General features: G+C 43.3%; 1 protein-coding gene across 1 annotated transcript; it reads left to right on the top strand.

Annotated features, from left to right (window-relative positions):
- The first annotated feature begins 775 nt into the window (after positions 1-775).
- Positions 776-8,137, top strand: LOC115083641 (homeobox protein Hox-B5-like). The gene is made up of 2 exons (XM_029587581.1): positions 776-949; positions 6,918-8,137. Exons 1-2 carry the CDS (start codon positions 802-804, stop codon positions 7,175-7,177), a joined length of 408 nt encoding a protein of 135 aa, XP_029443441.1. The 5' UTR covers positions 776-801; the 3' UTR covers positions 7,178-8,137.
- Positions 8,138-13,839: the final 5,702 nt, after the last annotated feature.

Below are 13,839 nucleotides of genomic sequence, written 5' to 3'. Positions count from 1 at the left end.
TGCCTTGTTTTCAGATGGAGACAGATGTCCAGCAGCCATGGTGCAATCATATTAATGGCTTGTGGAAAGTTGCACAGAGTCTTCTTCAACAGATCCTTGGATCTAAGGGATCTACTTGATTGTGGCCAACTGGAAGCTCTCCTGTTTTACCGCGTGAAACCTCTGGAGCCTAAACCCTGAGGAACTGCAGGGGTAAGGGCTGGATGCTAGAAAGGGGAAACCCAGCCGTCCGGCACCGAGAGCCCCATTCGGCAGAGACAGGAAGGAGTCGGGGGGGGGGGGTTAGTGAATATCCGACTTAGGGAATCATTTTTGTAGGGAAAGGAATTGTTCTTCTTTATATTGAAAAGTTACAGTGGTAGTCACAGCGCCTTATTCAAGCAACTGAAACTCACTAAAATTAAAAAAAAAAAAAAAAAAAAGCTGTTGGCACGCCTGTTTGACACCCAACCAAGAGATGCCTCAGGGGGGTCTCTGCAAAGCTTGAGGTAGCAGAAATCTTAAAGCGAGCAGGGCAGATCCCATCCTTCCTTTAGGTCAGTGCAATGTGCATTTGCTCAGCCCCTTCAGGAGACAGAGCTGAGGAAGGAGAAGCTCTGCCCCTAACCTCCCTGTGTGTGTGTGTGTGTGGGGGGGGGGGGGGTCTGAATGAAACGGGACCAAGCGGGACACCTTTGGGTTCCTTAAAGTCGTGCCCTGTGCCCGCACTGCGGTCCGGCAGCCCCGTGGGCAGGAGTGGCGCCAGGTGAGAGAGGGGGGGGCGGGGCCGGAGGAGCCCGGAGCTGACAGCAGCGAGGGAGCATGGACGGCGCGCAGCTTCCCTTCCCCAAGGGGCCGGAGCCGGACCCCCCCGCCTGCCTCTACGCCCTGCAGCCCGCGCCGGCCCCGGCCAGCCTCTATGCCTGGATGAGACCCAGCAAGTCGCACTCCGGCCGCTGCCCCTGGACAGGTGAGGAGGGGGGGGGGAGGGGGCATTTCCAGAACAATGCAGCTCCCCCTCCAGATACCCGAAGCGGGTAGAAGAACACTAGGGAAACAAAAAAAAAAAAAACAAAGAAAAAGTGCCCCCGCATGCCATAGGGGAGATCGTGGAGAGAACCGGGATGGCAATCGGTGTGGAGAAAAGTGCATCTAGTTAGAGGCGAGTGGGTTCAATAAAAACGGGGGGAGGAAACGGTCCTGGGCTTGGTTCAAAGGCGTTTTGGCCTGGAGGGTTCCGAAGTCGCCTGTTGGAAATGGGCTTTCCTTTCCGCCCAAACCCGGACACGTTCCCGAGACCTGGGGAGATGTAAGCCCCCTTTTCCAATCCGATTCGAAGTTTGCTTTCCCAGGCCCCATCATTCCGCCCTGTCCCTGGGGACCGATTCAGGAAAAACGATTTTCCTACTCAGGCTTTCACCGACCCCCCCTCTCTCACGGGTTTGAAGCTGGAGAAATGATGCTTCACTTTATTGTTTTGTAAAGGTTCTCTCAAAACCATGCGGGGACTAAGATAATATGGGGGAAACCCGTCTAAAAAAACCAACTACTCGGGGGAAGCAACAGGAACGCATTGCCTGGAAAGAAAAAACCCAACATTTTTGTATTGTAGTTTACAAGTTAGGGTTTTTTTTTTAAGTGTTTCTGTACAATAAGCTCGGACTTCTCTGCTGATTAGGCAAAATGTCCCACTTAACACAGGTAGGGACAGTTAATTGTTCTAGCTGCAGGTAGGTACTGAAGCCCTAGCCTAATTCAAACCTTTCCATTCAGACAGGGCAAAGCTGACAGCAGATGTGTCCTGGGTCGGAGAGAATTTCAAGAAGGGAAATCACTTGTTTTGGGTTTTAGGCAGTAAGATATGATTCTGCTTCGGGAATCAGCCTTTTCTAGCCAATAATTCCTGCACATAGTGTCTTGTAAAAGAAGCTGAGCATCCCTATTGTATTGCTATATGAGGGCAACTCAACAAATACTCTTTACAGGAAATTCATTTTGATTTTCATGCCTATAGAAGTGATGCTAAATTAATTGGATGGATGGGCAGACTGGATGGGCCCTAGTGGTCCAGTTCTGTCCTCATGTTTCTATAGAAATGCCTAGATCATTCTGAAGGAAATTAATTTCATTCATTTTTGTTAATAAGATGAATCATTTCTAAATAAGCTTACTTAAAGGCAGCTGTATTGTATTGTATTGTGTACACACACACACACACAAAACATATTAAGAGACAAATGCTGTGACTGATCGGTCCAGCCCTCCATATCTTAGGATACGTCGTACACACAAATTTTAACAAGCTTCAATGAAAACCATTCATTTTACCATTTCCCTCAAATCTCTTAATTGGTGTTTTATTTTTAGATATTTGCTCTAAATAAAGACCTGTTTGTGAGGGACATTACAGCCTTTCAGGCTATCCAGTTACAAGATGTAGGCCGACCTTCTGGGGTGAAAAGTTGTCAGGTGTCATATGGTCTCTTTCTATCATGTATGAGTGTATATAAAGGTTTTATGCATAACCTATCCAGGATACATTTAAATGAAGGTTTTATCTGTTTTTTAAAACTCCAGATACTACTGTTCTCTGAACTTGGAATACAGTGATGTAGGTTTCAACCATCAGGTCTGAATGAAATCAGTCCGTGGCTTCTTAGAGCAGTTTCCAGGTATAGACAGACAGTCCGACAGTTACACAAAGTAGCCTGTAACAAGTCAACTACATTAGCAATGATATATAGAATTTTTTTTAAACAAAATGGCACTCTTACATGGTTAACTAAAATATATTTATTTGCAGGACAAAAAAAAAAAGGGTTTATTTTCATTGTTCACACGCAAGAGAATGTGTACGTGTGGGATGTCATAATCAACAGCCAGCTTGGCCTCTTATCAACTATACAAACAATACCCTTTAAGAGCAAACAGTGAGAACAGTATCTTTTTTTCTTAGGAAATCATTCTGCAGTTTCATTTTTTCTCTCTGGGGCAATGTGTGCAAGAATGGAAAGAACAGCAAAAAAAATAAATAAATAAAAAATAGCCCTATAACTGATGTGTGGCCTGCTCCTCCTAACTTCTGCCTCCCTCTTGGGCTTAACATTGGGTCCAGAAATTTCTGTATGTGGGGGCACAGATGGGGCTCAGGGCGGGCAAGTGCCAAGTGTCTTCTTCTCCAACCAATGAAAGTGGTCTAGCCAGATTGGGGAGACAGCTGAGGGGCAAGCTCTCTATGTGACGGATGGGCCCTTATTCCCCTGCCCCTCTCTAGAGCTCCCCCCCCCTCCCCCCCACTGCTTGGGCTGCAGCAGGCACAACCTCAGATTTCTCAAAGCGCAGGGAAACAAAAATAGTACGTTCTCATAGCCGCTCTTTCTCCCCCTCCCTCCCCCCCTCCACCTCAAACAGGAAGCATACAGCAGAGCAGGCGATATCATAGGGACTGAGCGAGCAGTGTGAGTGTGTGCCACTACTTCTGCTCTTTATCTCCCACGTTCTAATGGACAGGAGATGCTGAAGTGAAGCAGGAATGGAGAGAGATGAGGGACAGGAACATGGGGGAGAGAAAGGTGGAGAGCCAAGGGACAGGCAGGCTTGGATTTAGGCACAGGTAAGTTAGGCAATTGCCTAGGGTGCCAGATTTTGAAAATGCCAAATGCCTAGGCCAAAGGAGCACCTGCTCTAGTAATCCACTTTAAGGTCTGCTGCTATGGCACTCTGAGACTTTGGGGGGGTAGTGCAGGGGAAAGGGACTCCCTCCCCACTTTCCAGTCTGCCATCCCCTCTCTCCAACCCTGCCACTGGGTGCAAAACTCTTAAATCTGGCCCTGAAGACAGGAGACAGAGTAAAAGAATAGTGTAAAGGAGTTTCATTGAAAGATGTTAGAGAAAAGGAAAGAAAAGGTAAAAGGACATTTGGGAGGGAACTGAAAGGATAAAGGTGGGGGGTTCAGAAATTGGAGGACTTGGCAGAACCAAAAGACATAAGGGCCTTGGCTTTCTAATGGCTTTCTCCTATTTCTTGTCTAGAGTTAGTGATACTGTAGAGACCTAAGAACTGTCACCCGAGTCCATGGGCTGTATATGTCGCATCACATTCAATAATTGGTTGGCCAAGAGACCAGGATTCCCATTAGTGAATTTAGTTTGCTTGACTGGATTATTAATTTCCCTAATGGTTTCCCATCCAGGTGATTATCAGGTCTATTAGGTTATTAGGGAATGTGATATAAACACTGATCCATTGCACTCCAGCCCATGGGCAGGAATGTTTCTTTGCAAATCAGTAATGTAAGAAGGGAAACTGTGCCAGTATTTCTATTCTCTCCCATAAAATATAAGTGATAAGAGGTTCACATGTTAGATGCATTTGTCTTTCTTAATTGATAATTTAAGACTGAAAATGTTATATGCTTTAATTTAATTTAAAAATTTATAATCCACCTTTCCTGAGTAGAATTCACAACAAGGCCATGTACAATCAGTGGTGCATATAACATAATATAACAACACAAGATACACAACAAATTAATAAAATATACATCAGTAAAATTTAAGAAAAAGAAACAGGGCACTTGAGAAGTCATCATGAATGTGATAGCTAAGATTTAATGCAAACAATGTAGAGTCAAGCATTTGGACAGTAGAATTCCAAGAAAGCAGTATATGATGGAGGTGTGAGTGCACCAAACAGCAGAGTTATCTCAGAGTTATCATATCTGATGATCACAAATTTGCAAATAAGTGTGCAAGACAGTAACAAGAGCCAAAGGAATACCAGAGTGTGTTGGGAAAGGCATAATTGGTAGAAAAACAGAAGATGGCAATGCATTTGTAAAAGTCATTGGTAAGGCTTCATCTAGTCTATTGTGTCCAAATCTGGAGCCAACATCTCCAAGAGAATGTAAACAGAAGAGATGGTCCAGAAAAGGGCTACCAAAATGATTTAGAGTCTACACTACACCATAAGCCCTATGAAATAAGACAAAGGGATCAAAATATATAGATAGGAAGATACACCCTACAGAAAAAGGGGGGAATACGACAGGCATTCAAGTATTTTAAAGGTATAAATAACACGTGAGAAGCAAAGCTTTTTCAGCAGAAAGCAATCCTAGAGCTATAGTTCATGATATGAGACTCAAAGGGGTAGACTTGGGAGTGACATTGGGAAATATTTCTTCACAGAAATGAGGTGAATGCATGGAATACCCCCCCCCATGGTAGTAGCAACAACAAACACAGAATTGAAAAGACAACTTGGGATAAGCAGAGAGGATTCTTAAGTGAAGGACAATGAATTTAAAATGAGAAATCAAGTAAGTTATGTGTTATTCTAACATAAAAAGGATGATGGGAAGACAAGATAGGCTCGGTGATCTTTATCTTGCAGGATGTTCTATGTTTCTATTGTCTTTCGCTTTCTTGTTTTCAAGCATATCATATTAGGGGTTCCTAAAAAAGGAAGAATGAGCTTCTGATGCTCCAGCCCAAATCCTTGTTTTTCTGGAGAAATTGAAGCTAGAAATTCATAGATAGAGTGGGGCAAAAAATAGACCTGGATCAGCCCATCAGGGTTGACCTGAGATGGGTGGCACTCTTGGACCAGTGAGCATGGCAAGTCAGCTAGTTGGCACTAGGGTTGCAGCTGCAGGCTGATGTGCAGAAGCTGGGAGACTGAGGAGGACCAGCGCTGCAGGGTTGCTGATATACAAATGGAGGGAGACAGAGGGAGCCAATGATGCAGGAGTGGACTCAGGCATGCAGTGGGGTAAAACCAGGTCTGGATCAACCTGTCTTTAAAATCTGGAGCTAATTGGCAACCCTAACATACTGGAGCCAGGTTATGGTATGTGGTGTGACTGCATGAATAGGTCACCATGTATCCAATATACAGTATGCATTTCAAGATCAGCAGCACTTTTGCTCCTCAGGGCATCCTATGTTCCACAATTTATTTCCCATTGTATGTAAGATACTAACATAGTAAATGATGGTAGATGAAGACTGAATTGGCATATCCAGTCTGTCCAGATGACTATGAAAATAATGTTCTAATAACACAGTTCTGCACAGTCTCACATTTGAAGAAAGCCAAACTGCCAATGTATTTTGAAAAGGACACCCCGAGCTATCTTGTACCTGTGGGTCTGTATTGGGAAACTAAGGTGGTCAGGACTGCAAACTGGATCCTTTGTTGGGTAACAGTTACGTTTTATATCCCGAGACTAGTGTGACTATAGAACTCCATGACAAAAAGAATGGGCTGAGCTGTTTTTCCATCACTGTCTGCAGGGAGGTGTAGATCTGATTTCTCTTAAGAATAATAATGTAGGAGGAAGCCATAGTCAGATAATTTAGTTTCCATAAATCTAACACTCTAGCACATCAGAATTTGACACTTCGTATAAAGTCTGACAAGCTGTAATGTTGCTGGTTGTGTTGGTCTCACAGCATTGCACTGCTGTTCTGGGTATACTAAAAGTAACAATAGGTGCTCTCTGCCTATTGCTCCTCTTCCTCTGGGTCAGTGATACTGGAATTAAGATTGCTGGAGGTAGGTTAGTGCTCCTTGACTTTAAGAAGAAGGGTCCTGGCTTCCATAGTACACAGAGATCGAAAGGAGTTCTCTGGCACACTCCCTTATAAAAAAAAAAAAAAAACCAACTTGTTCCAGCTGCTGGTGTGCTGGGAGTAAGGTGCTGCTATTATCCCTCTGGCTCTGCTGGGAGTACATGCGGGATCTGCAGCCTCTCTACGTTGTGAGGTTGATGGAAGTAAAGCGGCTGCTGCAGAGTCTCTGTTTTCTGGGTGATGGCAGTAAATGTGAATTCTGCAGAATCTTTGTTCTGGGAATGGGATGAAGTAAAGAGGGGTATTGCTGCTCTTCCTCTGAGTGTGCTGGGAGTAATGCAGATGCTCTCTATGTGCTGCAGAGGCTGAGGACAGTAAGAGGAGTCGCACCGCCTACAGCCGGGCACAGCTGCTGGAGCTGGAGAAGGAGTTCCACTTCAACCGCTACGTCTCCCAGCCCCGCAGGGTGGAGCTGGCGGCTCTGCTCAGCCTCACCGAGCGTCACATCAAGATCTGGTTCCAGAACCGGAGGATGAAGTGGAAGAAGGAGGAAGCCGCAAAAGACAGGAGAGCAGCGTCTTCCGCCGAGAAATCCGGAGCTCCTCAAGACAAGGGAACATAGCCCAATGGGGCAGTTTGGGCTGCCTCGCACTATTTATTTTTAAAGTAACATTTTTAGGCAAATCCTACAAAAAAAACCAAAGACAAGAGAGAATTCCCTTATGTTGCCTCTATTTCCATGATATGATCATCACATTTCATAAAGTTTGACTACAGGATTCTGGTGAAGATTTTATTAATAATTGTACTCTGATTATGTTGAAACACTCTGGAGTGGGCATGCTTGATGATCGTTAAGTATTACAACATCACCGTGGGACTTGGTGAGGTTGGATACTATGCAGCAGAGAAGGAGCAAGGATCTGGAAAACCTGAGTTTACATAACATGTCTTTTTCCAACATCTGTTTGACAAAATTCCAGCTAAAATGAATACTGTGGCACTGTTTGACAAAATTCCAGTTAAAATGAATACTGTGGCACTGTTTACAGACCCAGATGACACGAACAACCTGTAAGAATGCAGGTAACTCCCCCTCCAGAAAAAACCCCAGGGCAAATTATTGGTTCGATAAGTAGGCCCTCTAAATAAGAGCAAGCCAGCAAAATCTTACACCGTTTTCTATTTCTCTTCTTTGATTTAATCACCACGCAGAAATTGTATGTGGTAGAAAATTTCGAGGGAATTTTCAAGCCATCCACCTTGCTGCAAAGTCTGTAGGAACTTTATACCCATGGTTGTTCCATCAATTTGCAGAGTGAAAGTCCAGGCAGACTTCCACTGAAAATTGCTGTGGGTAAAAAATTCACCACAAACGTTTGTCCCTGCTTTTCCCGCAAGTATGTTTTGCATGGAAAATACCATGCATAGATTTGAAATTGTAACGTCCATGTATTATTTTACTCTGCCAACCTAAATACCCACCCACCAGACACGTTTATCCCTAATGCAGCTAAAAGTAATGGGCCAGATCTTAAAATCTATGTGCTGGCATGGATTTGTTCGCACAACCCGGCGCAAACAAATCTACGCCCGATTTTATAACATGCGCGCGCTGCCTTGCGCATGTTATAAAATCCAGGCTCAGCGTGCGCAAGGGGGTGCGCGTATGTGCACCTTGCGTGCGCCGAGCCCGAGGGGAGTCCCGATGGCTTTCCCCATTCCCTCCAAGACCGCTCCAAAATTGGAGCAGCCTTGGAGGGAACTTTTTTCCGTCCCCTCCCCCACCTTCCCCTCGCTTCCCCTATCTAACCCACCCCCATCCCTAACTAAATCCCCCCCCTACCTTTGCTCAAAAGGTTACTCCTGCCTGAGGCAGGCGTAACTTGCACGCACTAGCTGGCTGCCGGCGTGCCATGCCCTGGCACAAGCCGCTGTGCCGGAGCACTCGACCCTGCCCCCGGACCGCCGCCATGCCCCCGAACCTCCGCCACGCCCCCATCCATGCCCCCGGACCGCCCCTTTTTGCAAGCCCCGGGACAAACGTGCGTCCCGGGGCATGCACGAGCCGCCGAGCCTATGCAAAATAGGCTCGGCGTGCGCAGGGGCAGATTTTCTCGGGTTATGCGCGTATGTTACAGGCGTAGCCTTTGAAAATCTACCCCAATGCTTGTGGAGCCCTGCACACACTTTTAGCCAGGTGAAGGCTGGGAAAAATTCAAACACTTTCACCCAAGTAAATTGGTACTTACCCAGGTAAAAGGTTTATGAAGATTGCTCTCCCTGAGTATTTTTTCTTCCAGTCCAAGAAATGGCAGCGTGAGGATTTTACAGGATTCTGCTTCATTGCTTAGATATAATTTTAGAAAACTAAAAGTCAAACAATTTGTACGTGATAGTGCAAAAAAGTTGACTATAATTCAAATTCCTGGATTGTGACCTTGTTTGCTAGAATGGCAATTAAGAGGATGTTTTTTTAGGAAAATTTATGAAGTCTGCACCCGAACCTCAGGGCTTTCAAACTTCTGAAAAGTTTTATCCTGTTACTGTAGATAATGTTTCTGCAAGAAGTAAAATTACTCAGTTCAGAAATCTTCTAAACCAAGCAGGAATGAAAAGAAGAAATCTTATAATTATGGTTCTGAAGCCTATTTTTATTATATTAATTAAATTGTGCACTACCACAGAACTGCAGTATTCTTTTCACAGAAAACTGTTCATTTATACCACGTCATACATATATATATTTTTTTTTAATGTCAGATCAGATGTGAGAAATGTGAGTTGTTTTCATTTTATAGATATATTTACAGTATATACACAAAATTATTTCTGCATACTATATATGTATCTGTTGTGCTAATGTATTGGGTTAATGTTTATTAGACATAAATATTAAAGTTTTTGGTAGTTTTTAACAGGTGGACAGTCTGTTGTGAAACAGAGCAGAGAAATTGTTAGAATCTTGGCAGATGCTGGTCCATATTTGGTTGTGTTTAGTGTGAGACCTGTAAATTATCTTTACATTACATTTCTTTTTTTTTTTAAGCCAAAGTGAAAGATAACTGTCAAATGTACTTTCAACTAGCAATAAAATCAAGCTACTGTTAGGCTATGATATGCATTCCCCAAGACACTTGAGGAAAAAGGAAGTGATCAGCTGGCCCTGCTCTCAGGGCATACTGTAGCCCATTCCTTTACCTGTTAGGATGCTTCCAGTGATAGGCCTAAAGCACTGCACTGAGTGCCTGCCTACATGCCATATTTTGGCCCCATTATGTATACTTGCTAGAAATGAGATAGACACCGCCACATAATCTTTTACCTCTCAGGCTCTGTTAATCAAAAGTTATTGCTATCTAGAAGTCTATGAAATGTGAAAACTTGTCTAGGTGACCAATACGAATTAAGTTCAGCTGACTTCCTAGTAGCCCAAGTGGTGCACATCTTTATAACCTACATCATAACTGGCACTTTCGTTGATAGTCAGAGCAGGGAAATGAAGGATTCAATCAACCTGAAAGATGAATTATCCTCTCAACTGTTACAGGATGTCCCTGAATTTCCAGGGTGAGTCACAGTTGCAGGGCAGTAGGGGGTTTGACCAGCAGTGCCACTGCTCCTATGACAAAAATATCAATGTCAAATCTTAATGCTGTAATCATTTAACAAACAAACTCACCAGAAGACTTACTGGGAAAAAAAACCAAGTAGGGAGAGCATGCAGAGACATGGTTTTGGGGATACTTTCCAATATAGATTTGTAGAAGGGACATGTATAGGGATGTGTGTGTATGTTATGGGCAGGGGGGGAGGGGGGAGTTGTGGTGGAGGTCTCATTGGAAAGGAATAGGGTGTGTGAGTGTGTATGTGTGTATTTGTGGGTGGACGGGGGTTTGTGCATGTGTGTGTGGGGGTGTACGGGTGTGTTATGTTTTGGGGTATGACTGTGTATGTGCAGGGCATTGTGGGGGATGGATGGGAGATGGATGGATGTAGTGTGTGTGTGCATTTGGGTGGGCAGGGGGCTGTGTGGGCGTGGAGGTATAGGAATGTGTGAGTGCCAGGAGGATGTGTGTGTGTGTGTGAACATATGTGGAGTTTGTATGTTGGTGACTTTAGAAATGTAGGGGTAAGTGGCTTTAAACATGCTTTTTGGTGGTTTCAGTTATTCTTCCCTGTCTCTGTCTGCCTGTGTTGCTCTGGGCCAAAATGCTGGGAGGGTGAGGGGTGGTGTGGAACGAAGAAGCGCTGGTCCCTATCTATTTATCATGGAAAACAATGATCGGATGTTTCCAGCATTCGAACTTATCTGAAATAGTCACATTTTCTTCCTACAAGCCAAATCTGGTCAATTCCAATTCCATCCCTTTTTTGGAAGATTATGGTACTTTTAAAGAGATGAATAGATGGATGGAAATTGATTCCTTTTATATAATTCTAATATTCCATACTATGGAAAGCATGAAAAAGGCTCTGCCACAGGTTATACAGTACATTTTGCATTTCACCTCTTCCTGACCCTTACACCTAAATTATAGAAAGGTAGCAGTGTTTTGCACAACAAATTTTATTAAGTTTTCATGAAGTCATGTACACAATAAGCTGCTCAACAAACATTTCAAAACCACACCTCAAGAATGAAACTTAACATCTGAGACGTAGCCAATCACAAGTCAAATGCTACACTATATATATATATATATCTAAGAAGGATCTATATAGCAGGGGTGCTCAAACCAGTCCTACAGGCCCCCCCTCCCCCCCCCAGCCAGTTGGGTTCTCAGGATATCCCTAATGAATATGCATGAGAATTGAAGGCAAATATTTCTCATGCATATTCATTAGGGATATCCTGAAAGCCCGACTGGCACCCCTGATTTATAGTCAGATCATGGACTCAATAGGTGTATAATCCAAGGGTAGGCAACTCCGGTCCTGGAGTACCACAAACAGGTCTGGTTTTCAGGACATCCGTAATGAATATTAATAAGGAATATTTGCATGCACTGCTTCCATTGTCCACAAATATCTCTCGTGGATAGTCATTGTGTATATCCAGAAATCCAGACTTATTTGTGGCACTCCAGGACCAGAATTGCCTACTGTTAATGTAATCATGTTCAACAAAGTCTGAAAGGAATTAAAGGTGACTAAATACCCAGAAGAATCTGCTTTCCCTCTCCCTCCCTTCCAAGTTCATATATAATTTTTTCCTTGAGACAATAATTTTAAATGCTTTAATCTAGGCTTGAAGCTTGCTGTGTTTCAAAACTAAGGCTAATTCTATATCTGTCTGTAACAATATTAAAACACTATTTAAAGAAATAGGTCTTGTTTTGAACTGGAAAGATTATCTTGCCCTGAGAGTGAAGGTGACTAAAGTAGGGGATATGAACTTAATTTGCTTCCAATGAATTTGGCTGGAGAGAATAGCATTTTAAAATAAGTGCACTTTTAGAGGAAGAGAGAAGGCAGGGATTTCCGGAAGGGCATTTTGTTCAGAAGTCAGAAGAAGACTGCATGCCTGAGAGTGCATGTGGAGCCAGGAAGGTGCAGTTTATGGGCGTGCTCTGCTAGGTTACACATATGTTTGTGCCTTTTCCCCTCGGTATTCCAGCACTGGATCAAATGAGATTGCTGTAGTCCTGGAGTGCCACAGACAGATCTGGTTTTTAGGATATCCACAATGAATTTACATGAGGTGTACTTGCATGCATATTCCTTGTGCATTTACTGAAATCCAGACCTGCCTGTGGTATTCTAGGCCCAGAGTTGCCTACCACTGCTTTACTGCATATTGGCAAATGTGACACAGATTCCCATACAAACTTAGAATAGCAGGTGACAGCTAGCTGTCAAATACAAACTGGATTAAAGTAAAACTAATGAATAACTACTCTACCACAGGGCTCTCTCCTAACTCTGGTTTAACTCTTTAGCCTACAGCACTGATGGCTGGTGGATCAAAAAATAGGGGCTGTGTAAGAATTATTTTCATTGTCCCACCATCCCATTTTCCCTCTCCCTTTGCCCTGCTCCCATTATATGGTAATAGCCATCTTCACTCTTCCCTCTCCATTGCTGACTCCCACATTGGACCCTTCCACCTCCTCTCCATTATCTCCTGTCTTCACATCTGTTTTGCTCTCTGGTCTTTTCATTTATTTTTGGTGGTGCAATTGTACCACCCCACCTACACGTGAGCTGCCACTGACCAACAGGATACAATTTAAGACTACCGCCAAAGCCAGTGCCTGGTTTAACGTACCAAGTGCAGTTACAGGGGATGAAACAATAGTCCCTGCAACTGCCAGCGCCATGGCAAATGCTTTGCACCTTCTCTGTTTGGAGATGCAGCTAACTTGATCTGAATTCAACATTGAGAAGAAATGCACACTGATATCCTGAACAATTTCATAATTTAAGAAATTATGTTGTTGGCTAGGACTGGTTCCGTGCCATCTTACCTGCCTCCATTGGTTCTGCAGTGCACCCAGGCCTGGCCAACAAAAGTGTGTTTAAAGGATCCCTGCAAATGACATGAAGGACCTGCTACATGATCACTCGCAGACGTACGTGTGAGTGATCAGGCAGAATGAGTGCTGCGTGCTTCTAAAGCAAGCCATGTGTGCAGCATGACTATTTCCAGAAATAAGATAGTAACTCTCACAGCAATCTTCAAAATATTCTCTGGTTAAATAACTCAGGCGGGGTTAGGCATGAACCTTGGCTGAGTTTATAAAGTTAATTTTTTATACTGTTTAAACATCCCAGTTTTGGCAGAGGATACTTAGACACAACACTGGAGTAATAATTAATTGTCTGATCTTAGAGTCACACTGGAAAGTAACTGATAAACATACAGTAGGGGTGTTTTATGCAATTTTTCCTAAAGCAATATTATAATAAAATGTAATATCTAGGGAAAGGTATGAACACAGTTAAAATTGAAATTATGTTTTTAAATCTTTAATGAAAATTGTAAACATTTGATGCAATTGTAAAACATTTAATGCAATTGTAAACATTTCTCCTGCAATAAGACATGAGATAGGAATAATAGTAGACATGGACCTAATATTATGAAGTACATTTACAGACTTTTCTCTGACCAAAAATTGCTCACATGTCAATTCCATTTATAAATCCAGTGAGGGATTTTAAATGTATTCCATCTCTAAGGGAAAAATATAACACAAGATTTGGCACATAAACAATAATACAATAGGCAGAGGTTTGCTTTTACCCTGAAGGCCTTGCAATGGATGGAGTCTAATCACC

Source organism: Rhinatrema bivittatum, chromosome 1 (assembly GCF_901001135.1).
Source record: "Rhinatrema bivittatum chromosome 1, aRhiBiv1.1, whole genome shotgun sequence".
NCBI lineage: Eukaryota > Metazoa > Chordata > Amphibia > Gymnophiona > Rhinatrematidae > Rhinatrema > Rhinatrema bivittatum.
The sequence above is the reverse complement of the archived record's forward strand: the minus strand, read 5'-3'. Positions and strand labels throughout refer to the sequence as shown.